This window comes from Odocoileus virginianus, chromosome 11, assembly GCF_023699985.2.
Source record: "Odocoileus virginianus isolate 20LAN1187 ecotype Illinois chromosome 11, Ovbor_1.2, whole genome shotgun sequence".
Taxonomy (NCBI): domain Eukaryota; kingdom Metazoa; phylum Chordata; class Mammalia; order Artiodactyla; family Cervidae; genus Odocoileus; species Odocoileus virginianus.
The window spans coordinates 32,221,400-32,247,897 of record NC_069684.1 but is presented as its reverse complement, the minus strand read 5'-3'; the positions used below and the strand labels follow the sequence as shown (position 1 = coordinate 32,247,897).

Below are 26,498 nucleotides of genomic sequence, written 5' to 3'. Positions count from 1 at the left end.
CGGAATCAGATGACCTAACTCTTCCTTTCACAATCATGTTTTTCTTCTGCTGTGATCACCTTGTGTTTGCTAAGTTGCCTGGGGGGCTGCACTCTTACCCAGGCCCCTCTGGGCTCTGCTGCTGCCCCTCCCCAGAGGACAGGGGCAGGGGGTGGGCAGAGCTTGGGGACTTGGGGTGGACTAGCTCAGACCACCCCCACCCCAAGGGAGCCCTGATGACCTTCCAGACCAGGGGCCAGCCTGAGTCACCTCAGCGTCCCCAGGGCACATCCAAGCATGACACAGGGGCAGTGCTGTTTAAATGCTTGTTAAGTAGGTGCAGGGAAGGGCTGAGTTCTGGGGGGGTCCTACACCTGGAGGGAGGGGCAGGTGTGGGGACCACCGGCCAGAGTTCTATGCTGGCTCTGCCGCCTGCCAGCTGTGAGACTAAGTGGGCAAGTGATGAGATCCTTGGAGCCTGTTTCTTCATCTGCAAATGAGGGTAATATTACTGTCTCCCCGGGTTGCTGTATGGAGCAGATGAAGTCCTGTAAACAAACATACGCTACCTGCTTCGAGCCTGGTGCAGGCGGTAGGTAGATCCACTGTTGTAAGGTGTTTCTCTGGGACGGGTCCATCACCCTTGCCTGGGCTGCAGCCTGTTGAGCTGCCTGGGGGGTCCCTCAGGGCTAAGCCAGTGTGTGCAGGGAGTTGGTGAGGGGCTGGGGATAAACTCGGGGAAAAGCCACAGAAGGTACCTGTGTTCGCCGTCCCCCCCTGTCCCCCTGTCTGTTCTCTGAAGCAGCCTCCCCCTGCCCCCTCCCCAGGCCTGGGAGACAGAACAGGGCAAATGGGTCCTAATTATAGCCCAGCTGGGATCGATGGAGCCTGGGGCCCTGGAGGGGCAGGGTTGGTGCGGGAGGACACTGCCAGGCAGCCTGGAAGGGCTGTGAGGCAGCCAGGAAGAGCTGGGAGCCAGGCGGGGCTGGGAGCCGGCAGGACGAGAAGTCCTGAGGCTGCTTCTCTTTGGTGGCCTCACCCCAGGGAGTGCGGGCTCCCACGTTACCACTGGCTGGATGCCCTGGGGAGGGGGTGGATGCCCGGTCTCTGGGAGGGGCCCCAGGAAGGGTTGCTTGGATATGACTCCTCAGGTCTGGTTCTGGTAGAAGCCCAGAAGACGGAGGAGGGGGCAGGGCTAGGCGGGAATTATGGGGGTTTGTGGGAGCACTGTCACAGAAAGTCAACCCTGGGGGTCCTCAGGGCTACCAGAAGCCATCTGGGAGAAGACAGTGCGAGTGGGCAGCGTGGGGTCCCGCTCATCGTGTGCCAGTCTGGAACCTTCCCAGAGGAGGAATTTAACCAGGCAGATGGACCTGGGCTGTGAGGTCTCCTGGAAATGGAGGGAGAGGTCTGTTCAGGGGCCGAGGGCCTGAGGCCTTATCCTCTGAGGCCAGAGCTGTGCTTAAGGCTTGAGGTGCCCCTACCCCGTTCCCAGGCAGGATGGGGCACCACCCATGGGTGACCCCAGCTTTCTTCTTGAATCTCTTGCAGCCACCTGCACATCCCCTTGTCTGTACCTGCCAGCTGGTCAGTCTGTGACTGTGTGCTGGGCTGGCCTCCCCAGTCTGGGGAACTGCCCTGCTGAGGGGACAGGGGATGTGGGGAGGAGGCCGGAGGCAGGAGGGAGAGGCCCCCTCCCGATTGCATCAGCTGAGCCTGTTACATAACTGTGCTGGGCATTGCCAGGGTGCGGGGGCGGCTCTGCCCAGGCGGTCTCTTTGCAGCTCCAGGGGAGGTGGAGGTGGGTGGGGGAGTGGGCAGGCGTGGACGGGCATCGGATTCCCAGCCTGGCTCCCCACCAACCATGTCGTTGTTCCCCAGAGCCCTCCACTCCTGGATGGCTCTGGGGGTGCCCCTGCACCTTTCCAACTGGCACGAGAATCTTTACCCCTCCCACGTCAGGGTCCAGGGGACAGGATGGGGTTGGTTCCTGCCTCCTCTGCCCGGCTCCCCTCAAAGCCTGCCCACGTGAATCCCAGCTTTGGGCCCACCCTCACTGCCCGGCCCTTGTGCCAGCCACAGCAGCTGTGCCCTCCACAGGGTCCTCGGCACTGCTCCCTCTGCTGGTCAGGACCACTGAGCAGGCCTCCCGGGATGGCCAGCACTCAGCCCACCCTCAGGTCATTCCTTCCTCCGTGACAGCTCCCTCACCTGCCTGGAGTTGGCTCTCTCCACGTCTGTGTTCACCTGGCAGGATGGGAAGGGGCTGGGACTCGGGTGTGCCCTGCCACCTGCTCCAGTGGACCGACCTCTGCTGTGCAAGATGGGGGGGGGGCGGCCACAGGCCCTTGGCTACCCTGGAGGAGACCCTGGTGCAGAGGGGTGCCCAGTCAGTGGTGCAGCCCTTACTTTCCCCAAGTAGGGAGTGGAACGTGTGGGAGATGGCTCTCCAGGGCATAGGGGTGGGGGGGCATTCACTGGGCCTCCAGGGTCACCAGTGCCCTCTAGCTGTATTCAGAGTGTGACCAGGGGCACCTCTCCCCTCCCCATTGGTGACTGTGGGGAACAGGGGTCTCAGGCCCCTGACTGTGTGCTAAGTCGCTTTGATCATGCCTGACTCTTTGTGATTCTCTGGACTGTAGTCGCTAGGCTCCCCTGTCCATGGGATTCTCCAGGCAAGAATATTGGAATGGGTTGCCCTGCCCTCCTCCAGGGGATCTTCCTGAACCCAGAGATCGAATCCACATCTGTTATGTCTCCTGCATTGTCTTCTTTACAACCAGTGCCACCTGGGAAGGCCCCAAGCCCTGGAGTAGACCCCTGTGGAGGATGGGGGGGGGATGTTGGGGGTGTCCAGGGTGCAGATGTGTGTTCAAACATCTGTGGGTCTGACACATTCAGCAGCCAGGATGTTTTTCTCTAAAAGGCATCCTGGCGGGGGAGGGGGGGCCCTATTATTTAAACTTGATTCATCGAGGACACTCGGTCCATTTCCCAGAGGAAAGTCCCCTGGGTGGCCCTGACACACCTCGCCTTCCTCAGGGTCTCCCAGGGTGTCAGTCTCACAGTGGGGTCCCTCTCAGAGGCCAGCCTGAGGCTAAGTGAGACTCCCTATCCTGTCCCCCACCCCCCGGTGCTTCTCTCTGTGCCCCCGCCCTGTGCATATGGGCCATGAGGGTGGGGGTGGGGGACAAGCTGCTGGTGTGGGGGACTGGCTTTCTTGAAGCTCCTTTGGTGGACCCTTTGGAGGTTCGATTGGCTCATTCTGGAATCTCCCTTCATCCCAGAGGGGCAGATGTAGCTCTCCTCCAGGTGTTTGTTTTTTTTTAATGGCATTTTATATACTTAAAAAATTATTTATTTGGCTGCGCTGTACCATAATTGCAGTACATGGGATCTTGGATCTTTGCTGCAGCATTGGGGAATCTCTGGGCTTCCCAGGTGGTGCTAGTAATAAAGAGCTCACCTCCCAATGCGAGGGACATAAGAGATGAGGGTTTGATCCCTGGGTCAGGAAGATCCCCTGGAAAAGGGCATGGCAACCCACTCCAGTATTCTTTCCTAGAGAACCCCATGGACAGAGGAGCCTGGTGGGCTACAGTCCATGGGGTCACAAAGATTCTGGGCACAACTGAAGTGACTTAGCACGTGGGATCTTTAGTTGAGGCATGTGAACTCCTAGTTGTGACGTGTGGGATCCAGTTCTCTGACTAGGGGTTGAACCTGGGCCTCCCACATTGGGAGCTCAAAGTCTTATCCACTGCACCAGCAGGGATGTCTCTGGGTGTTTGTTCTTCCTGTGTCATCTTGCTGCCGTTTGCCCCCAAGAGGACCCTCCCATTTCCCACCTCCACCCCAGCCCCACAGAACTCAGGGCTCATACCCTTTATCCCCCTGACATCCTGGGTGGGAGTTAGACCCCAGCCGCAGGCTTCCTTTGGGGGGTGGCGAGAAGCACAGAGATGCCCACCTGACATATTTGTCTGCTCACCTGGCCTTTTGGCTGCATGAAAGTGCAAGGAATTCAGGAAAGGCAGGCAGTTTCTAGAAAACACACCTCTCTCTGTCGACTGTCACACTGTCCGGAGCACCCAGTGGAGTGTGTTTGGCACCTGTTGTGCCGGTCTGGGTCCACGTGACGGGGATGGGTCTGTGTGGGTGCAGGTGGGGACTAGGCCAGGTGGCGGGGCAGCGTGGCCTTCAAGTCCCCATTAAGGGGGGTCCTGGCCTCCGCCCCGCTGGTCTCTCCTCCAAACTCCCAGGCACTTGCCCCACGGCCTACCTGGCATCACCTAGGGTGATGTCACCTGCAGGCATGAGCTGTCTCCTGGCCCCACTGTGGGCCTCTGGAGGGGAGGTAGGCCCTGACCCTCCCTGGGCCAGCTGGAGATGGCTTTCTGACTCTGTAGAGCTGCTTTCTTCCTGAGGAGCCGGGTCAACAAAGCCTGGCTTGTTAGTCAACAAAGTTAGTTGTTTTTGTTTCAGTTTCTGGAGCACTGTTGTAGTGAGGAAGATGGTTATTGTCCCATTTCACAGATGACAGGAGGAAAGGCCCAGAGAAGTGGAATGGTGTGCCATGGCCCGAGGGGCTGGGTTCCACTCAGCGGGTCTGGGGGATGACTCTGAGGGGTTGGGGCAAGGGAACTAGGTGGAGGGAGAAGGGGTGGGCTTTAAGTGGGGGCAGGGAGGGGTGGGTGGACCTGGGACAGTTGGATGGCAGAGGAGCTTGCTGTCCAGTGGCGGAGCCTCTCCTGGGTTGGGGAGTGGTTCTCCCTAAAGGAAGCAGCAGAGTTAACTCCCTCCCCCTTCTTATTCCTCCAGAAGAAGAAGATGGTGGCCTTGAAGGCTTTGATGACTTTTTCCCGGAGGAGCCTGTGAGCCTCCCCAAGAAGAAAAAGCCCAAAAAGCTCAAGGAGAACAGGTCCAAAGGGAAGAGGAAGAAGAAAGAGGTGAGCAGGGCCGGGGCTGTGGGGAGCTTTCCTGCTCCTCCTGGGCCTGTGGAGAAAGACCTGGGCTCCCAGAACCTTCCAGCGAGGGAGGGTGTGTCCTGAGAACTGAGCTTGTGTGAGAACGCCAAAACTGGCATCTGCCGTGCGCAGTGCCCACCGATACCTGCCCGAGATGGATCTCACGTCGTGTCCCATCAACTTTAGTTCCCCGACCAGGGATCAAACCCAGGCCCTCAGCAGTGAAAGTGCAGAGTCCTAACCACCGGCCCGCCAGGGAGTTCCCAGGTGTGCTGTTTTCTTAATCAGGGTATTCTGGGGTGTTTATTCTTTTCCCCTTGGTGGCTGACCTGGGCCATGACGACACGGGGTCCCCGGTGCTTGCACCGCTTCACGGAAGGGCCTTTATTCCTGCTTGCACCTGTGTCCCCTGCCTCCGCGTCCACTTCCTCGGTGCCGTGGGCAGCACCTTCTGCTATCGCTGGCAGGTGTCTATCCCTCGGGTTTGCTGCATCCAACCTGTTGTGACTTGGGGTCCTGATGAACATGATCAAAGTGGGGGAAGAATAAGGAGACCTGAGTACGGGATGGGTCTCTTACAAGTAATTTGAGTGCACATTTCCAGAACACTCCACATGGAATCACTTTGTCCTCAGCATCAACGTTGGGAATCGGGGTCAGATTGATCACCTCCTGGCAGAGGGGCAACCTGGGGCTGACTTGCAGCTTAAAGCCCCTCGCACTCAGAAGGGATGATCCTAGGGCAACTTGGGGACTCTTGTCTCCCACCACGTGGGAGCTGCCACCTCTCCTTGGAGTTACCCCATCCTCCAGGTAGCTTTATGGGGAGGGGGTGGTGTGCACCCTGCTTTAGAGAGGAGGCTCAAGAGATGAACTTGCCCAGGGTCACAGTGACATGGCTGAGATCTGGCCCCAGGGATGTCCAGCGGCCTGTCCCCCTAGCCTGGTCCTCCCCTGGCCTGTGGGATTTTTGGTGGGGAAGCACTGTCAGTTCTCTGGCTTTCTCACCTCCTCTGTCCAGAGGAGACCTTCCTGGTCCAGCCTCGCAGGGGAGGCTGTGGGGGAGGTGTTAATAGGCTTGGTGACCCTGGGCGTAGAGTAGCAATGTGCTTGTATGTGGAGCCTGCTGGAACTTTCTGATGTGCTTCAAAGGCCACCATGGGCCTCTGGCTTGTCACTTGCAAGGCTTTGTGTGGGGGCAGTGGCGGGGGGGGAGTGCTATGACTTTGCTATGAAAGGTCCTTGAAGGTGCTGCAGGGGGTGGGGAGGAGGAGACCCCTGAAGACAGAAGGCCTGTGATGCCGGGCAGGCCATGGTGGGTTGGATTCTTCCCCAGATCTCCCCAGACCACTGCTCACACCTGTCTGAGCCTCACTTCTGTGTCTGCGGTAAGGGGGGTGGTGATCACTTTGCCCCCAGCCCCTTGTTCGAGGGCAGATCAGATGTGGGCCGGGGGGGAGCCTTCATATGACCAGTGCCACGGGAAAGACCAGTAGCCTTGGGGACATCCAGAGTGTTACCTTACAAGTGTCTGGAGGGTGGACCCTGCCCTGGACTGTGCCCCTGGGTTCTCATGGTGGTCAGCCAGGGCTGGCCTGTCAGGAGCTTGGGGACTGAGGCAGGGAGGGGTCAGCCCCGTCTCCTCCAGCTGGAGCCTCACAGGTGTGTTCTGTCTGTGCCATTGCTGGAGCTAGGGGTCAGCATTCCTCTCCGGGACTGCCCACTGTGCTGCTGTCCTTGCTTCTGGGAGGCCCCCATCAGACAGCTGCCCTGTCCAGGCTCCTGACCTCGGCTATCCCTGAGCCTCTCCCTGCCCTCTGAGGCCTTGCCAGGCTGTTTGTCTCCTCGGGCACATATAGACTGCCCTTTATGCCCTTGGAGGGGCCTGAGTCTCCGCTGGGCCCAGCACCACCCCTGTCTGACACTCTGCTCTGCATCACTGTTGCACCTCAGCTTTGTCCTCACCACCTGCTCCTGGCATCCTGGGCTCCCTGATCGGCAGGTCTGTCCCCTCCCTGGACACCCTACCCCTAAACCCAGGGCTGTGTGTGGGAAGGTTTGTGAGCTGAAGCGTCCTGTCCCCATTATCCAGGAGGGGAAGTGGAGGCAGGAGAGAGGAAGAGGGGGACCCCTGCCTGGAGGCTCCCATCAGGGAGATGCAATGGACTGGGCCCCCTGCAATGGGGGGACCTGCTGCAGCTCCTCTCCCCACCCTGGCCTGCAGGTCTGTCCTTGTTGGGAGTAGAGAATAGATGGTGAGGGGCTGGTGGGGCCCTGGGATGCAGGGGTCGACTTCCTGGTCGAAGCTGTGAAATCTGGACCTCCTGTGGCCACTGGGCTCACCCCCCAGACCCGGGGCTCCCTGGATGCGGGTGGAGGGGGATTCTGGGTCCTGGGGCTGAGCACAGGCACCTCCTTCCCCGGGTCCTCAGTGATTTCTCTCTTTCAGCTTCTTTCCTGGGACAGGGAGGGAGGCTGGGCCAGCGTGGGCTGTTCCATCTGGCCCTTGGTCTCAGGCCTCAGGCTGGGTCTCTGCCCGGTTTCCAAATGGTGATGAAGGCCCATGAGGGGAGCACCAGGGGCCTGTGGCCTCCCTTCCCGGCTCTAGGTGGGGGTGAGCTTTCTCTGGCCTTCCTGGATACTGGGTACAGCAGGCCCCTCCCTGAGGCCCTGGTCAGGAAGAAGGCAGGATGTGGGCAGAGTCTTGGCCACAGTGAGGCGGGGGCTGGGTGAGGGGCGTGTGGCCAGGGGAGAGGGGCTGGTGGCTTCTGAGGACAGGAGGGCTGGTGCCTGCCATCCGCATGCTGGGATCACCCTGATCACCCAGGTCTCTCGTCTCCTTTCTCCAGCCCTACCTGGACACAGGGTTTTGTTTTTGTCTCTGAGCCCAGCTCTTACTGCCATGGCCGGAACTTGGCCTCTGTGAGGGACCCGTCTCTTGCTACCTCTTCCCTGGCTTCCCTTCCCCTCCTCTTTGCCCCTCTGCATTTCTTCCCTGCCCACCTCATCGTCTTCCTGCCCTCTCCCCCATCCTTTCCTCTCTCCCTCCTCTCACTTCCTCACCCTCTCTCCTTCCTCTCTCCACTGAGATGCAATTCCAGATCTCAGAGGGAATGGAGGCCAGGGGAGACTGGAGGGCTGCAGGAGCCTGGGCAGTGCCAGGCAGGCCCCCAGTGTGGCCTTCGGACCATTGCTGCCCCCCCCACCCCCCACCACTGCACTGCTGAGAGCCTGGCTTGGCAGCTGTCAGATTTCCAAGGTCTAAACACGCTGCCGCTGGAGAAAGGGATTTCGGCCGCCGCGTGCTCACTGTCTGCTCCTCCACCCGCCTGCAGACCCGAGTTCTCATGATGTGGGTGAGGGGGATGTCACCCCTTTGCTCCTTTTCATCTCCATCCGGGTGGTCCCAACCCAAGACCATGGGTGGAGGGTGCAGAGGGCCCCCCGGGTGATGGAACCCATGCAGCAGCAGGCTTTTGGGGGGGGGCTGGGTGGGGGGACAGGCAGTGAGTCGTGAATTCTGATTTACATAAAATAACCGGGCTTTGGCCGGAACCTGAGCATATGTAGATGAAGCTCCTTGTCAGACCCAGCGCAGGAGGGAGAGATGATTTCAACCTGTACTGCAGTGGTTACCATAGCAACCAATTATTCAGTGCTAAATTATAACTGTTTATAACACTCGTGAATGGGAAGGCTCATATTTCATTCTTTCTTTTTCCCTCTCAATCTTGAAGGACCCCAATTTGAGAATGACCAACTCTCCGAGTCCCTCCTTTTGAGTTAAAATGCCTCCTTTTTAAGAGATATGGTGTGTGCCAAGCTCAGGCATAGAAGGAAGGGAGAGGGAGATGGAAGGCCTGGATGGAAAGACATCTGCAGAGCTGCGGGGGGGAAGGGTGGACACTGGCTGCCCGCTAGGGATCCCCAGGGCCTGCATTGGTGGCTTACTGTGCCTTTCGTGGGCCCAAGGCTCAGGGCAGAGAACCCCTTCTGCCTACCCCCAAGTCCTCACATACCCAGCCTGGGAGTAGCATCTAAGGCAGCCTTGCACATGGATTCTGTTGGGACTCCAAGTTCACTTGAGTTCTTTGACCATCAGGGGTGTCCCCTGGAGTCACGCCTGGGGCAGCTGCAGCCCAGAGGACAGCGTCAAGGTCACAGCCTGATGAGTTCTGATGTTCAGAACCCAGGTGTGGTTTGGGGCTGAGGTTGCTTTAGGGATTTTTTTAGGGCATTTTTGTCCTGTGCCTTTACCTACCTTGTCAATGTGGCTTGGCCCGCACCACCCCCGAAAGTTTCAAGATGCCGTATGGCTGGTCTACTCCTAGGTTTTGGTCCTTCCTGCCCTTCTGGCCACTGGCTGCTCTGCATCCCTCTGGGTCCTGCTGATGGGTGCCCCCTCTTCCAGTTGTTTTCAGAACCATGTGCTGCCCTTCCTTTTGCCCCTTTGTCTGCAAGGGAAGATTTTGGAAAAACAAAACACAGGAGAAAGGAGGCCCTGGTCTCGATGGATGCAGAGAGGTGCTGTGGGTACAGAATTATTATACCAGCAGGAAACTCATCTCCAAAGACCTGTCCTGCATCCCACTGGCCACCAACCCCCCTGCCTCCGACTGTGTGAGCAGTAGGGCTTGGATGAGATTGGGGTACAGATGGGGTGGACCAGGCAAGTTGAGCCTCATTTTGGTGGGGGGAGAAGGAAGGGCACAGAGGAGATTAGGGAATGGGTGGGGAGTTGGAGAATTGGGGAACCATCTCTTCTTTCTGGCTGGCTTTCCTTGATGCAGGTAGATGGGGTGAGGAGGGTCTCCCCATTCTGTGAAATGGGAGGCTGCCATCGTTGTCACCCTAGTGGGTGATTGGGGCCACTGACGTGCCCGGTGTCGCTCCAGCTCATTCCTCTAGAAAGAACTTTGCCCTCCTGCTCCCCCACTTAGACCAAAAGTGGCTGCTGGACCAATCCTCCTGGCAGTGCCCAGCTTGGGGCCCTCTGCCAGGCCTGCTCCTCCTGCACTGTGCACACACAGACAGAGTGTCTGCCAGAGGGGCCTTCCCTGCCTCTTCCTCCCTCTAGCTCCCTCTGGGCCCTGCCTTCAGAACTGCACTGGCCACCGCTCACTGCTCCTGCACTTGGGATGTGGTAGTGCCGGCTCCCAGAAGATGCTCAGGGAAAAACCCCACAGGCGCAGCCACAACAGCCCCTTCTTGTTGCCTGTGTGTGTGTACGTGTGTGTGTGCGCACGTGTGTGTGTGCGCACGCGTGCTCAGTTGTGTCTGACTCTCTGTGACCCTGTGGACTGTAGTGCACCAGGCTCCTCTGTCCATGGGGATTCTCCAAGCAAGAATACAGGAGTGGGCTGCCATTTCCTCCTCCAGCTGAGGAGTTGGAGGAAGAGTTGAAGGAAGGGTTGCATCTTCCTGACCCAGGGATCGAATGCATGTCTCCTGTGTCTCCTGCATTGGCAGGCGAATTCTTTACCGCTGAGCCACCAGGGAAGCCCCAGCTGCACTGTAATTGTTGTCCAGCTGCAGGCACTGTTCATGCACTTGACTTTAATCCAGTCTGGATTTGCAGAAATGAGGGAGATGAGGCTGGTTGGGTCCTCCAGCTTGTGGTCCTGGTCGCATCTTCGACTTTCAAGCAGAACTTGGGGCATCGTGGGTGCTTGAGTCTCCCCTGTTTCAAAATGTTTAAAGCCCTCTCTCACAGGACCTCCTTTGTTCCTCTCACTGCCATTTATGACATCCCCATTTCACAGATGAGGAGACTGAGATCAGGGTGTTGCAGTGACTTGCCCAGTTCCCTGGTTAGCAAGGGTTTCATAGCCCAGAGACAGCCTCTGTCCTGCAGCCTCCCAAGGGAGTCCCAGGACCTGTCGTGGGTCCTCCTGTCTCATCCCTGGTCTGGTCTGTTGGCAGGTGAGAGCCAGCCCCAAGCCCCTCCCTTGGGCCCCACAGCCTCTGTCCGCGGTGCTGAAGCTGGAGGTGGCTGCCTCCTCCCATCCTTACCTTTGCTGGGATGTAGGTCCTGTCTCTCGGGTCTTCCGAAGGGTGCTCTTTCCAAGCTGGCTGAACTCTACAACCTCAGAGGAAATAGACATCACTGTGTGACCTCTGCTTCCCCAGAGGACAGAGGCAGAGCAGGGAGCTGTGCCTATGAGCCCTGGGAACAGGATTGCGTGTGCGGCTGTCCTATCCTGGGTAGGCTCTGGCAGTTGCCAGGACCGGTGCACTGCCCCTGGGGCCCAGTGTGGCCAACCGAGTCAGTATTCAGGGAAACACTTGCGTTCCGGAAAGGCCCAGGCCCTGCTGCCTGCCAGCCACCAGCCAGCACACTGACTCAGCAGCTTAATGAGCATAAATGGTTTGGAAGCAGGGAGCCGGCCTAGGCAGAGAGTGAGCTGAGCAAGCAGAAGAGTCAGGAAGTGCAGGGACCCCTTTGGTGGGTCCTTTCCCAGAGGTACCTCAGGGAGAACCTCCTTCCTGGAAAGAGACTCTCAGACTGTAAACGTGGCTGGACAGGGCAGCAGTTGGCCTGGACAGACAGACCGACTGTCCTTACTGCCCTCCATCTGCTCGGCTCCTCCTCCATCTGCTCCTTCCCTCCCCCACCTGCCCTCCTCTCCCTCCTCCCCTCCTTCTTCCTCCCTCTTCATCTCCTCTTCCCTCCCTCATTCCTCTTCTCACATCCTTCATTTCCCTAGTTCTCTCTTCATCTCTTCTGTGCCTCTCTTTGCTCACCTTGAAGAGAGAGTAAACCACCAGCATGACGATCATCATCTTCCTTGGAGCATCTGTGCCTGGCCTCTCCTGCAGACCCTGGCTGGGAGGGGTCCCCTCAGCCCATTTGCATCTTCAAAACCCCAAATACACAGCTTTCTCAGAGGGACAGTGACTTTCTAATAGGGGATGCTCTGTCTGTAAACACCCTTATCTCCATATAAATGGGCCATTTTCTGCCTGTACAGATGGGAAACTAAATCAAGGAAGTCAAGCTTAAGAGCTACCTAAATTACCTTGTCTCATGTTGAGATGAAGCAGCCAGGATGAGGCCGTGGGCAAGGTGGGCTTGTTCCTTAGCAGCTTCTGGAGAGCCCACACGCAGATAAGACCGGCATGACTTCCCTGGTGGCTCAGTGGGTAAAGAATCCACCTGCAGTGCAGGAGACACAGAAGATGTAGGATTGATCCCCAGGTTGGGAAGATCCTCTGGAGAAGGGCACGGCAAACCAGTCCAGTATTCTCGCCTGGAGAATCCCATGGACAGAGGATCCTGGTGGGCTATGATTCATAGGGTTGCAAAGAGTTGGATACAACCTAAGTGACTGAGCACTGAGCACACGCACTGTATGTTAACCACAGTTTCACTTGACACAAACAACTCCATAGGATGCAAAGATAAGCAGAGAGGTGCGGAGGTGGGGTCTGGGGCAGAAGCCAGGGGCTCCTCTCCAGCCTAGCCTACATTTTGTTTTTTGGCTCTGGGCATCACGTCCTCTGTGTGTCCAAGGGTCATCCCTGACACTTGTGTTACATCCAAGTCCATAGAAACCTGAGGCAGAGTCTGGACCTCACTCCAGGGCTGTCCAAACAGCTGCCCTGTGCTTGTGCATTGTAAGGGTGAAGCCTGGCTTCACACGATGCCTTGACTTACCTGCACGGCACCGTTTGTCACGTCGGGGACGAGACCCTTGCCCCATGCTGGTTCCCGGTGATCAGAGCTTTGGTGATCTGGTGGCTGAGACTGATCCAGAAAGCATGGGCCGACTGACTCTTCCAGGAGGCCACTTGCAGGGCAGTGCTGCTGCCTAGGACTGGGGGCCCTTGTTGTCCTCACCATCCCCCTTTCTCTTCCAGGGGAGCAATGACGAGCTGTCGGAAAATGAAGAGGATCTGGAAGAGAAGTCAGAGAGTGAAGGTAGTGACTACTCCCCGAATAAAAAGAAGAAGAAAAAACTCAAGGACAAGAAGGAGAAAAAAGCTAAGCGGAAAAAGAAAGATGATGAGGAGGATGACAATGAAGATGGGTGCCTCAAGGTAACACTGAGGCCTGGCTGGGTGTGGGGGGTTCTCAGGAGGGGGGCTGAGCCCCTGCTGCCAGCTCTCTGCCTTCTGACCCCAGAGCCCCTGCGTGAAGAGCCTCCTTTCCCGCCAGTGGGTGTAGAGACAGATGGGTCTGGGGGTGTGAGTGTATCCATGTGCACACGTGGAGAAGTTGGACACGAGTTTGTGAGAAATACTGTATCCACAAGTCTTCAAGACACATCAGAAACAATGGGATGACTGTTAGGAGTCGGGGGAGGAAGTCAGGCAGCCTTTTGCTGATGTCCGTTGTCTTGCCTGGCCTAGTGCAGAGCTGTTTCCAAGGGGCGTGATGGTCTGAACTCAAGTTTGGTGTCAGGAGCCTCTCACTCAGAGCAGTTTGGGAAAATAGAACAAACGGAGCTTTTGTCAAGAAGCAGCAGCTGTGGGACTTTCCTGGCGGTCCAGTGGTTAAGACGCTTCACTTCCAGTGCAGGGGGTATGGGCTCAATCCCTAGTTTGGGAACTAAGATCCCATATATTGCATGTGTGCATGCTCAGTGGTGTCCAACTCTTTGAGACCCTATGGACCATAGGACACCAGGCTCCTCTGTCTATACAATTCTCCACTCAAGAATACTGGACTGGATCGCCATGCCCTTCTCCAGGGGATATTCCTGACTCAGGGACTGAAGATGGTACAACCAAAAACTTAGAAAGAAAGAAAGGAAAAAAGCAACAGCAGCTGGACAGCTCTGCTTACTGTAGAAGGGGGATTTACTTAGCACGTGTTCTGAAATTCTGCCCACCTGGGTGTCTAGGAGAGTGTCCCAGGGAGCGTGAGCCAGGGCAGCTGTAGCGATGGGCCTATAGCTCTCCCCAGGGGCAGAAGCCTCTTCCTCATGAACATGAATGTGGGGAGCAATGTGACTGAGCCAAGGCTCCGGAAATCTCAAGGCCACTCCGTGGAGAGGGGAAGGGCTGAGGGTAAGGCAGGCAGGGATAGATGACAGCACCACACCTGGGAGTCTCCTGCTTCCATCCATCTTTCCCCGAGGTTCCGTTTGGGCTGGCTGTGGATCTGAAGATTAGCACTCCATAAATATTAGTACAGAGGCTGATGGGTGAGGCAGAGGTGGTGACTGTCAGCCACTGAAGTTGGGAAGTGCCCGCGGTGCCCCGACACCCAGGGGGAGCTCATTAGCTGGCTGGCGTGTTGTGAGTCATCTGTGACTGATAGCGGCCGAGAGGCTGACAACTTTGGAAGATGAACTTACAGGAGTGATTCAGGGTGATCCTGGAGCGATGCCATTGCTTGCCCACTTGTTGCTCTGCTTCCTGGTGGGAGCAGAGGCCTAATGTGCCTCCAGGAATGACTGTGTGTCAGGGGCAGTTTGGCCCAGGGAGGAGGTCCTACATGGGAGGGCCTGTGAACCATCACAGAGATTGGGAGGCCAGGAAGAGGGTCCCTTGGGGCTGAGGGAGCCTGTGTGTCCTGCCCAGATGGGCTTCTCTTGCTGGAGCAGACAGCCCAACCCTGAGGGACTTAGGGAGTCAAAGGGGTTTGTTAGATCAGCAGCCCCAAGAGCTGCGAGGTAAGGGGACTCCAGTTCAGGGGACCCGTTGGTGTGATCCAGGGCCCTGTTTCTTTGCCTTTGTGGGGTCAGCTCTGGGTTCAGGCCAGGCATCCTCATGGCTGAGAACAAGTGTAGCAGCAGCTCAGGGCTTCCTGGACTCCCACTGGCCCGTCCAGCAGGAGGGGAAGCTGGGTCTCCTTATAGGAGACCTAGGGCTGCCCCTGCCTGGACTGGTTAAGTCACATGCCCACCTGGACCAAAGATGCTGCCCGGGAGTGGTGTGTGCTGATTGGTGGAATGGACCGGTGGGCGGGGCTGGGCTACCTGGAACAAGTGCGGAATCCGAGTGAGGGCGCTGTTCCAAAGACCTCTGCCTTCCATGAGGTAGGTGCTTTATCCCCACTTTACAGTGGGGAAACTGAGGCACAGAGAGGTGACGTTAGCTTGTTCACCTCTCACTGACCCTGTGTGGCAGAACCAGGATTGGTACTTGAGTCTGTCTGGCAGGTTCTAATCTCACAGTCAGCACTACCCGCCATCCCCCTTCCTAGCCAGCCTCTGTCCGCTTGGTGACCTGATGCCTGGGCTGGCCACCTCTGTGCCCTTGGGAACTCACACACCTCCCTGTGCCTCTGCTCCCAAAGTGAAACAGTTGCTGAGGGCCCCCAGTTGCTGAGGGCCCCCAGCTGGGCCCCACCCTGGCCAGGGCACACCTTCCTGGCCCCAGAACCCAGCAGCAGCCTGTCCTTTCACGAGGTCCAAGTGTGACTGTATTACCCCAAGGTGATAGCCTGGGGCAGAGAGAGTGAGTCCTGTACTTATTCCTGCCCTGGGCATACACATGGCTTCCCCTCAAACCCCCACATTAAACCCAGACACATGGTCCCGCACCCCCTCGTAAGCTGGCATCTGAGCCATTCCCACTGCTCAAGGGACTGGCGGCCTGGGGTGCTCTAGGATATTTTCAGTTTGGGGTGTGAACTGCTCTTGTTAAGTTGCAAGTTGCAGACATGATCACCCCAGCTTTCCCCAGGCCTCCTGGGTGGGGCCCCAGGGATGGCAGTGCAGGTTAGAAGGACCCCCACCTTTGATTCCATCTCTGGCCCCTATGTCTGCAGGAGCCCAAGTCCTCGGGGCAGCTCATGGCTGAGTGGGGCCTGGACGACGTGGACTACCTGTTCTCCGAGGCCGACTACCACACGCTGACCAACTACAAGGCCTTCAGCCAGTTCCTCAGGTGGGCCTTGGGGCTACCATGGCTGGGCACCACGGAGACAGCCTCCCTGGGGAACCAAGTGTGGAGCCAGAGGGACAGGGCCCTGGGCTTCTGGGGTGGGGGGAGTGTCGGGCTGACATTGACCCTGGGCAGAGCTGGCAGAAGGGACAGGACCTTCCACTTCCACAGACGGTCCTGCCCTCCCTTGCTGGTCCTGCCTCCAGGAAGGATGGCCCCAGTCAGTCCCAAGGTCTTAAACCCCCGTGGCCACTCTCAGCTCTAGAAGAAATGGAACTGGACTCCCAGGGTCCTGCTGGAGGCCCCTGCCTCTGGGTCTTCTGTCTTACCGGGTCTGGAAACCCAATTAGAAGGTGACCAGCCCTATAAATAGGAAATCAGGGGTGTTGAGGGTGGACAGCTGTCTCTGGCTTGGTTCTCTTCCTCAGCCTTCCATTCAGCCCACTTTTCCCAGTTTGCCACATATTCCAAATGTGGGAGGAGATGGGTGGGTCTTGGGGGGGTCACATGGCGGTCTCATCCGCCTCATGGGACTGCCCTCACCCTCTACCTCCCCCCACCCCCGTGCAGACCTCTCATCGCCAAGAAGAACCCGAAGATCCCCATGTCAAAGATGATGACCGTCCTGGGTGCCAAGTGGCGGGAGTTCAGCGCCAACAACCCCTTCAAGGGCAGCTCGGCGGCAGCAGCTGCAGCGGCAGTGGCCGCGGCCGTGGAGACGGTCACCATCGCACCTCCGCTGGCCATCAGCCCCCAGCAGGCGCCCCAGCCTGTGCCCATCCGCAAGGCCAAGACCAAAGAGGGCAAGGGTATGGCTGCGGGTGGGTGGCACCCAGTTCTGCTGTCCGAGGCCCCCCAGACCCTATAGCTTGGGGTGGCTGGGACAGCTGGGCAGGTCTTTACCTAGGACCCAGTGCCTTGATTGACCTTGGATCCACACGCCCTTTCTCACCTATGTGGTAGCATCTGTCTTGCCTCCCTTCTGGGGCTGGTGGACAAGTGGAGGGGACAGCTGGCTCAGAGTTTTGGGAGTTTTCCCGGGCATGGAGGAAGGGACTGCGGTGGCCCAGGCTGCTGGGAGTTGGGGGGCTCTTGTGTTTGAGGCTGCACCATTCCCAGGGAAAGGGGTCCTAAAATGACCTATTGATCCCTCTTCTGAGGGCCTGGCCTAGGTGGACATGGGCGTGGTCAGTGCTGGCCTCCCAGGGAGACCTGGAAGGAGGTCCAGATACAAAATCGGACTCCACGGTGATGTCTGGCTGGGGACAGAAGAGGCTGTCTGTGATTTGAAGTTCTCTGGGAGGGGCTTCTCTGCCCTGAGTGGAGGGTTTCTGGCCCCCTTGGGGGTAGGGCCATTGATGTCCCCCAGACTCTGAATGGTGGGCTCACCTGCAGCTCACCTTCCTGGTGTCATGACCTGGGTTTTGATGGAGGGTGGAGGAGACTGTGGGGACCTCTTGTTTCTGCCCCAAGCAGCTCTGGTTTCTGGGACGATGCATTCTTTTGCTAGGTCCTGTAGGGACCCTGGTGGGCAAGTGATGCAGTCTTCAGCATCTGCGCCCACTCAACTCCCTCGCCAGCCGCCCAGCTAGCCTTCTTTCTCATTTCCTCTTGGGCTCCAGCTGCTGAGTTATCGATTCCCTGAGCTGCCTATTCAGAGCCTGAAAAATTGAAATAGATTTTCTGTGGCGCCACTGAGGTTACAGCTGGGCTGCCAGCCCCATCTCTCTGTGTGGATGTGGATAGAGGAGGGCGAGGCCATCTGCCTCCAGGCCCCCACCTTCCCTGCTCAGCCTGGTGGGAAAGGCTGCTGGGGGTGGGTCGTTACTCCCCAGGTGGATAATTATCCTGTGGCCAGCTCCATAAAAACACAGCCTCACCTCTACTGGCCACAGAGGTGGGGGAGGTCTTGAGTGGTGCCAGTGTAGGGGTACAGTGGGCAACCTGGAGGCTGGCTGCTGGGGGAAGGGCTTCTTGCTCTAGCCCACCCCTCCAGGGCCCAGGTATGGACTGCAGGTAGGTGGGTGTGCCCCTTGGTGGCCCTGCTGGCCCTGGAGGTCTGTGGCTTTACTGGGGACAGCTCCTTTTGGGGAGAGGGATGAAACAGGGCTGTTTCCAAGATGGCAGTGCAGTGGCTAGGACTGGGACTGGACCAGGGTTATGCTTTGGCCTCCCCTGCTATTTGCTGTGCAGCTTTAAGCAAAGATTTCACCTCTCTGAGCCTCAGTTTTTTTGTTGGAAAAGGGGTGACAGCAGAAACGATCCTTTCCTTACGGGGTTCCTGTGAGGCTGAGTGAAAGCATGGTGGTAAGGAAGCAAGCTGTGTTGCTTTTCAGGGCCTGGAGTGAGGAAGAAGATCAAAGGCTCCAAGGACGCAAAGAAAAAGGGCAAAGGGAGAAAGGTGACTGGGCTCAAGTTCCGCTTCGGAGGGGTCGGCAGCAAGAGGAAGAAGGGGTCCTCGGTGAGTGCGAGTGTGAGCCTGAGTGTGTGTGGAGTGCATACCACGCAAAGATTGGGTGACTGAAAAGCAGGCTGTCAGTTCATTCTCCTGTACCAGGAAGGGGGCAGGTCCTGTTCCCCTTCCCCACTCTCTCTTCCTATGCTACATGCCTGCCTGCTGGGCCTTTGTCCACACCTGACTGGTGAGGGGGTCAGCCTGGATCCTTCCAAGGGTCCCTGGAGTGTGGCCTCTGGGTGGTCCATGCCTCTAGCTCTTTCTCCTGCCCACCCTGCTGAGCTGGAGGCTCAGTTCCAGCTCCCTTGGCCCCAGCTGCCTCTTTATCTGGGTAGCAGGCGGGAGAGTCCTGGTGGGGCCTGGATGCCCAGGTCTGCTAGGAGAGTGGGCCCAGGAAGGAGGCCTGCAGGTGGGGGCAGGCAGGGCTCCAGCCCTTCGAGGGCAGCTCTGGCACTCAGTTCAGAATGACCCTAAGTCTGTATCTGAGCCTTTGAGCCCTCTTTCTCCGGGATTGGGGCATTCATCCCTCCCTCCTGCTCCCATAGGTTACCTGTTTCCCTGAGCCCTGAAAGGGGGCAGGGATGGAAGCCATCTCTTTGTCCTTTGGGAGAGGCAAGTAACAGGTCTCAAGTGTAACTGCTGTGGAGGGGAGCATAGAGCCGCAGGTGTCCCCACTCAGCTTAGCTTTTGAGCCAAGACTAAGGTGCTCGGCCCTCTGCTCCACTTCGGTGCACCCTGCTCTGGAGCTGCTCACAGTCTGGAAGGGTTTGGGTGCATGTACTGGGAGAGCCAATGACATACAAATGGAATAGGCCGGACCTGGCACACAGGCTATGCACAAGGTCTCATCAGGGAGAGATCTGGGAAGGCTCCTTGGGGGAGGCTCCCTAGGGCTTCCCCTTGGGGTGTGTGTAGGAATTTGGCAGGATGGAGGGAGAGTTATGAGGGCTGGAGAGCAGGGCTTGGGGAGGGTGGCAGGCCATCAGCCTGGACCAGTGGGCTAGGGGGTGTTTTAGCTGGATGGCAAGATGAGATGAACTGCAGACAGCACCCTGTATCCGGAGCTTCCATGGTACCCTGCCATACCTTACCCTGAGAAGCCTTGAAACGAGCCCCTTGGGCCAGCTCTGGGCTCATAGGGCCCTCTCCTGCCCCTGCAGAGTGAGGAGGATGAGCGAGAGGAGTCGGACTTCGACAGCGCCAGCATCCACAGCTCCTCCGTGCGCTCTGAGTGCTCTGCTGCCCTGGGGAAGAAGAGCAAGAGGAGGCGCAAGAAGAAGAGAAGTAAGACTTCTTGTTTGTAGGGTTCCTTTGGGCATCACATGGATGTGGAGTGCAGAGCCCCCTTTGGGCAGCAGGGAAGGGCATCCTCAGGCCTCAGCCAGGCCAGGCAGGTCCCCTGTGTTTACTCAACCACCCTCCTCTCTGTGTTTAGGAGAGGGGGGTCCTGTCTCAGTGGGTCCACATCTATTAGGGACCCATAATGTGAGTCACCCCAGGGCATTTGCATAGCAGAGGGGCACAGGAGAAGGAATTGTCTCTTAACCACACCCACCATCCACCCATTCAGTCATCCACCCTCTACTCATCTATCCCCCCACACCCCGGTCTTCTCACCCACCCTCCCTTTTTCCATCCTTCAGTCCTTCCTCCCTCCCCTTTATCCATCTGTCCATTCATCTTTCTGTCCATCCACCCACCTTTCTTCTTCCATTCCTCCTCCCTCCCTCCCATCCTTCTTTCCTTTTACTTGTTTTCAATCCATCTCTTCACCCCTTTACATTTTTTCTTTTTTCTGGCTGCACATAGTCATAGTGAAAGTCACTTAGTTGTGTCAGACTCTTTGCGACCCCATGGACTATACAGTCCATGGAATTCTCCAGGCCAGAATACTGGAGTGGGTAGCCTTTTCCTTCTCCATGGGATCTTCCCAACCCAGGGATCGAACCCAGGTCTCCTGCATTGCTGGTGGGTTCTTTACCAGCTGAGCCACCAGGGAAGCCCAAGAATACTGGAGTGGGTACCCTATCCCTTCTCCAGCTGATCTTCCTGACCCAGGAATTGAACCGGGGTCTCCTGCATTGCAGGCTGTCAGGGAAGCCCTGCACAATGGCTTGTTCTTAGTTCCCTGATTAGGGAGTTAACGAGAGCCCTAGTCAGTCAAAGTGCAGAGTCCTAACCACTGGATCCCCAGGGATTTTCCCTCTTTACTCTTCAATCATTCTGTTCACCCTGTCTGTCCATCGCCATCCATTCATCCATCTATTGAGTGGCTAGTATGTGCCAGGACAGCCTGTGGTGGTGATTGGTTGTGCATGGGTAGTGGGGACATGGCCCTCCATGACTGCCTCTTCCCCCTCCCCAGTTGATGATGGCGATGGCTACGAGACGGACCACCAGGACTACTGTGAGGTGTGCCAGCAGGGTGGGGAGATCATTCTGTGTGACACCTGCCCGAGGGCCTACCACCTCGTCTGTCTGGACCCCGAGCTGGAGAAAGCTCCTGAGGGCAAGTGGAGCTGTCCCCACTGTGTAAGCCCTTGGCAGACGCCGGGGGTGGGGGTTTTGTCAGTCCTGGTCTTCCAGACCCCTGCATGGTCTTCTCCGGGCAGAACATGGGGCGGTGCGAGTGAGGGAGGGAGCTGCACCATGGTGGCGGGGCGTCCTTGCCCAGGGTGCCTCCACCTGGACTCCCCGCCTCCCCCCCCCAACCTCCCTCCAGGAGAAGGAAGGGATCCAGTGGGAGCCGAAGGACGACGACGACGACGAGGACGAGGGCGGCTGCGAGGAGGAGGAGGACGACCACATGGAGTTCTGCCGCGTGTGCAAGGACGGAGGCGAGCTGCTCTGCTGCGACGCCTGCCCCTCCTCCTACCACCTGCACTGCCTCAACCCGCCGCTTCCCGAGATCCCAAACGGTGAATGGCTCTGCCCGCGCTGTACTGTGAGTGTTACGCCGGCCCGCGCCGAACGCCCCGCCCCCGACAAATCTAGGTCCCTCCTGCGGCAAGGACCCCGCTCACAAAGGTCCCATCCATCAAGGCCCCGCCTCCGCCAATCCAGGCCACGCCCACCACGGCCTTCGCCCAGGCCCCTCCAGCCCCCTCTAGCCCCCACCCACCTAGGCCCCGCCCCAGCAGGCCCTGGCCATCAAGGCTCCGCCTCCGGTGGCCACCCACCAGCTCTGAGCTCCCAGCCTGCCAAGGCCTCGACCCGCCCCTGCCCGTCCAGGTCCCGCCCACAAGGCGTCTCCCCGTTCTGGCCCCGCCCCATCGTCCATCTGCTCAGTCCCAAGCCCTCTCCTGTCGCCTCGAGTCCCGCCCATCGCCTCACCTAGGCCTCCGCCGCTTCTCAATTCCCTTCAGACTCAAGCTATGAAAAGAGAGGTGGTCATAAACCTGCCACTGCCCGTAAACAGCCACTGTTTACTGGGCGTCTCTCTAATGCTTACTGAGTTTTCAAGTACCAGGCCTTTTGTTATTTTCATTTTTTAGATGGGAAAACTGAGGCTCAGGGAGATAAAGTGACTTGCCCAAGGTCGCACAAGGTCTCTTGGGCTGTAGCCTCAGTTTCAGCAGGGAGAGGAGAGCATCCCTCCAGTCACTATAGGTGTTTGAAGGTGTCCGTGCTCTGAGATGTCCCCAGCCCTCCCCCAGTGCTGGATACCCCACCCTGTGGGTTGGGCCAGCCCTCGGTCACCCCATGTGCATCTGGGCTTGCGTTGTGCGTGTGCGTGTATGTGTGTGCATGCGTGTGTGTGCAGACACACATTGCCTCATCTGCCCGCACGGCATGGGCGGGCTCCTGAGGACAGGGTGGTGTCTTGGAGTCACTGTGGTGCTGTCTGACTTGGGGAGCAGAGCAGCCTGTTGGAGGGAGCCTTGGGGTGGGGACCTGAAGCTAAGCCCTGAACTTGGGGACCTTCCTCTGTCCACAGTGTCCCCCACTGAAGGGCAAAGTCCAGCGGATCCTGCACTGGCGGTGGACAGAGCCCCCAGCCCCCTTCATGGTGGGGCTGCCGGGGCCTGACGTGGACCCTGGTGTACCCCCGCCCAAGCCCCTGGAGGGCATCCCAGAGAGAGAGTTCTTCGTCAAGTGGGCTGGGCTCTCTTACTGGCACTGCTCCTGGGTGAAGGAGCTCCAGGTGAGGTACCTGGGCAGGTGCGGCTATGCTTAGGACATGAGGTGCTCTGGCCAGCCCCCTGACTGAGGGACATTGTTGGGCGCTGGGGAGGGGGAGGAAGAAGGTGAGGATTGTCCTGCCTGGGACTCAGGCTGGGGCTGCGGGGGGGAGCTGGGTTCAGGGACACCGGAGGTCATGGCCATCTGCCTTCCTTGACCTCTGTCCCCTCCGCAAGCAGCTGGAGCTCTACCACACAGTGATGTATCGCAACTACCAAAGAAAGAACGACATGGACGAGCCACCGCCCTTTGACTACGGCTCTGGTGACGAGGACGGCAAGAGCGAGAAGAGGAAGAACAAGGACCCTCTCTATGCCAAGATGGAGGAGCGCTTCTACCGCTACGGCATCAAGCCCGAGTGGATGATGATCCACCGAATCCTGAACCACAGGTGTGTGCCCCGCTCATGAGCTGCGCTGGACATGCAGCCCCTTCAGTCTGTTAAGTGGGCACAGGACCACATATGGGTGTGGTGGGGGCAGGAGGGGAAGCTGAGGACATCCGCTGCGGGCGATTTGACCATCCATCTGGAGGGGTTTTTGTGCACAGGAGTACATGTATGCACCCATGTTTACACTTGCATTTGCACATGTTACACTCGTGGTAGAACAGTTCCTTAGTCATATGTATAAAAGGGCACCTTGATGAATGGCCTGTGAAACTTGCAGATGGGACACTTGGAGGGCTAGGACCCTTGTGCTCCTAGGCCTCTGCTGGAGTCAGTGCTTGATACCTGCGGGAGGGCCTGGGGACCACAATGGACCTGAGCTGTGGGTGTGGGTACACATTTGCTCCTCTTTATAACACAGCTATCACCACTGAGTGCCATCTACCCAAGAGGTAGGCCTTTTATCTCCGCCTTTGTGTTTGTGGACACCATCAAGGTTAAGTCACTTGCCTAAAGTCACATAGCCAACAGGCAGGGGTGCTGGAATTGGAACCCAGTTCTTCCCTGATGGCAGGAGTTGCTTTCTTGGCCACTATTCCAAGTTCCAGTGCCCTCGATAGCCCTCCGTTGAGCAATCCAAAATTCCCTAGGTAACAGTGGTCAGAGGCTGCAGAGACCAGATAAAAGGACAAAGGCAGAAGGCCTCCGAGAGTTCGGCTTTGGTCTGGTGGGTGGTGGGAGCTCTTGCTGATTCTTGAGCTCAGGTGCTTGAGAACCAGCGGTGGCTGACAGGCAGGCACAGGGTAGGGTCCATGGAGGCTCTGTCGCAGAGCGACTTGGGATGCAACAGAACACATGTGTCCTGAAGGCAGGAGCTGGGTAGAGCAGAGCTTCAGAACCTGAGTCTTCCACTCGGATCCCAACCCTGGCTCCCATTTTCTGGGCTCTGAGCCTCTGTGTTTCTTTTTTATTTATTGATTTGAATGGGCTGGGTCTTTAGTTGTGGCATGTGAAATCTTACTTGCAGTGTGTTTGACCTAGTTCCCCAACCAGGGATCAAACCTGGCCGCCCTGGTTGGGGAACTAGAAGTCTTGGGAGTGTGGAGTCTTAGCACCTGGACAACCAGGGAAGTCCCCTGTGCCTCTGTGTTGCTAATGAGAAACAGGACTGTGAGAGTACCAACCCTACAGGCTGCTGTTGGGGCCCAAGGAGGATGCCAGTGCCTGACAGCAGGGCCGTCAGGAAGCGGTGGTGGGGGTGTGGGAGAATTTGAAAAAACCACCCCCTTGATCATGAAATGCCTCCTCCTCCCATCCCCTGGCCTCACTGACAATGACTTGAGGCCCCTCCGCTGCTGAACTGATCCACAATTTTTTACCTTTATTAAATTGCATGTTCTAAACATAAATGCTGATTTTTCTCCCTGTCTTCAAAGTGGGGCAGGTGAATTTCCTCCAAATATATTACCTGAACGGAGTCTGAGTAACTACCAATCATTTATTTAAAAAAAAAAAAAAAATCCATTGGTTTCCATGGTGACGGGGGTTGGTACCTCTCTGCGTGTGGTTCCCAGGCCCAGCCACTGCCATCTGGGGCAGCCAGGGCACCCTCGCCTGCAGGGCTGCCCTGGCTCGGTTGCTCAGTGCACTTGTGTTGGGTGGGAGGTCCCGAGACCCTCCTGGGAGCTGTATTCAAGCTTCAGTGTGTGACAGGCTTCTCTGGTGCACCCTCTGTGTGCTGCTGGCTGGGCCATAAGGTCTCCGGGTCCCCAGGGGTCTTTGGGAGAGGACAGCCCACCAGGAGGAATCACCTCCTTCTCTATTTCGTGGGGATGGACACCCCTCTCCAGTCTTTGGGAGTTCTTTGTTCCTTTTCAAACTTTTTATTTTGTATGGGGCGTAGAGCCAGTTAATAATGTCATGATAGTTTCAGGTGAACGTCGAAGAGACTCAACCTTACGTAGACATGTATCCATTCTCCCCCAAACTCCCCTCTCATCTAGGCTGCCACGTAACATTGAGCAGTTTCCTGTGCTGTACAGTAGGTCCTTGTTGGTTATCTATTTTAAATATAGCGGTTTGTACATGTCCATCCCAAACTCCCTATAGCTTGGGAGTTTTTAAAAAAACTTAATATTTTGGGTGCACTGGGTTTTTGTTGCTATGCTTGGGCTCTCTCTAGTTGTGGCGGGCGGCGGGCTACTGTCCAGTTTGGGTGTGCTGGCTTCTCATGGTGCTGGCTTCTTGCTGAGCACAGCTCTAGGGTGTATGGGTTCAGCAGTTGTGGCACGCAGGATCAGTTGTCCCACCGCATGTGGAATCTTCTCGGATCAAGGACGGAACCCACGTGCCCTGCACTGGTAGGCAGATTCTCAGCCATTGGACCACCAGGGAGGTTCCTCTTTGGGACTTCTTAAGTGAGAAAACAAAGGTCTATGGTCAGGGGAGAACTGTCTGACTCAGCAGTGGAGAATTCTGGAGGACTCCTCATGACGGAATGGGACTCATGGCAACTGAGGATGGAGAGGACACTAGCTTTGCTCCTCTGCTAGTGTAGGGGACCCTGATGTCCCTCTGCTCTGCCACTCACCCTGTGCCCTCCTACCTCCTTCCTACTAGCTGTGTGGCCTGTGGGAGTCCCTGCCTGGTGCTGCCCTCCTGGCCGGGGCTTCCCGGGGACCCGTGAGGGTGAGAGGCTTTGCATCCTGCGAGATGCCCTCTGTGAACTCTGGCCTGGATGACCTGCCCTCCTTCATCTGTTTACCGTGTTGCAGCTTCGATAAAAAGGGGGACGTGCATTACCTGATCAAGTGGAAAGACCTGCCCTACGACCAGTGCACCTGGGAGATTGATGAAATTGACATCCCCTACTACGACAGCCTGAAGCAGGCCTACTGGGGCCACAGGTGCGCCACGCTGGGGCCACTGGGTGGAGCCTTCCGCCTCCCCAAAACGGCCTGAGCTCTGCTCTCTCATCCTGCCCTCTTTCCCAGGGAGCTGATGCTGGGAGAGGACGCCAGGCTGCCCAAGAGGCTGGTCAAGAAGGGCAAGAAGCTGAAGGATGACAAACAGGAGAAGCCCCCAGACACACCCATTGTGGATGTGAGTGGGGAAAGGGTCACAGGGTGGGGTTGCCACCCAGGCTGGGCCTCGGAGGAGGGCAAGGTCTCCGGAGAACTCTGCCGTGGGTCTGTGCACCTGGAGACGTCTCCATGCAGGAGGGGGCGCTGCGGCTCAGCCCACTCCTGCCAGGTACCTGGTGCGACAGGGATGATGGGACCCAGCCTTCCCTGCAAGGGAGGCTCACACCCTGGGGTCCTGGTCCCGAGTCCTGTAGAGTGGCAGTTCCCAGGGGACAGAGCGATTTGAAGGATGGGTCGGGTCTCGGTGCACAAACTGAGGAGCAGAGAGTCTCTTCTCAGAGCAGTTTATGAACTTGTGTTCTTTTAGATGAGTGAATTTCAAATATTTCTTTATTTACTTATTTATTTGGCTGTACTGTGTGGCATATGGGATCTTAAGTTCTCCAACTAGCGATCAAACCTGCGCTTCCTGTAGTGGAATCGTGGTCTTAACCACTGGATCACCAGAGAAGTCTCTGTAATTCCAAGTCTTTAAATCAAAAAGTGTCCCTCACTTCAGGAGTACAGAAGCTGATTTGCTAATTACACACCATTCTTATCAGTTCAGG

General features: G+C 57.4%; 1 protein-coding gene across 3 annotated transcripts in view; it reads left to right on the top strand.

Moving 5' to 3' along the window:
- CHD5 (chromodomain helicase DNA binding protein 5) overlaps positions 1-26,498 on the top strand; it is a 68,421-nt gene that overhangs the window by 5,608 nt on the left and 36,315 nt on the right. For all 3 annotated transcript variants that reach the window (XM_070474190.1, XM_070474189.1, XM_020904466.2), the window contains exons 2-13: positions 4,801-4,928; positions 12,807-12,986; positions 15,667-15,785; positions 16,353-16,591; positions 18,119-18,243; positions 19,398-19,521; positions 20,603-20,769; positions 20,960-21,181; positions 22,175-22,381; positions 22,599-22,810; positions 25,582-25,713; positions 25,801-25,909. In XM_070474190.1, the coding sequence (XP_070330291.1) occupies positions 4,801-4,928; positions 12,807-12,986; positions 15,667-15,785; positions 16,353-16,591; positions 18,119-18,243; positions 19,398-19,521; positions 20,603-20,769; positions 20,960-21,181; positions 22,175-22,381; positions 22,599-22,810; positions 25,582-25,713; positions 25,801-25,909 (1,964 nt within the window). The remainder of the gene's footprint in view (positions 1-4,800; positions 4,929-12,806; positions 12,987-15,666; positions 15,786-16,352; positions 16,592-18,118; positions 18,244-19,397; positions 19,522-20,602; positions 20,770-20,959; positions 21,182-22,174; positions 22,382-22,598; positions 22,811-25,581; positions 25,714-25,800; positions 25,910-26,498) is intronic.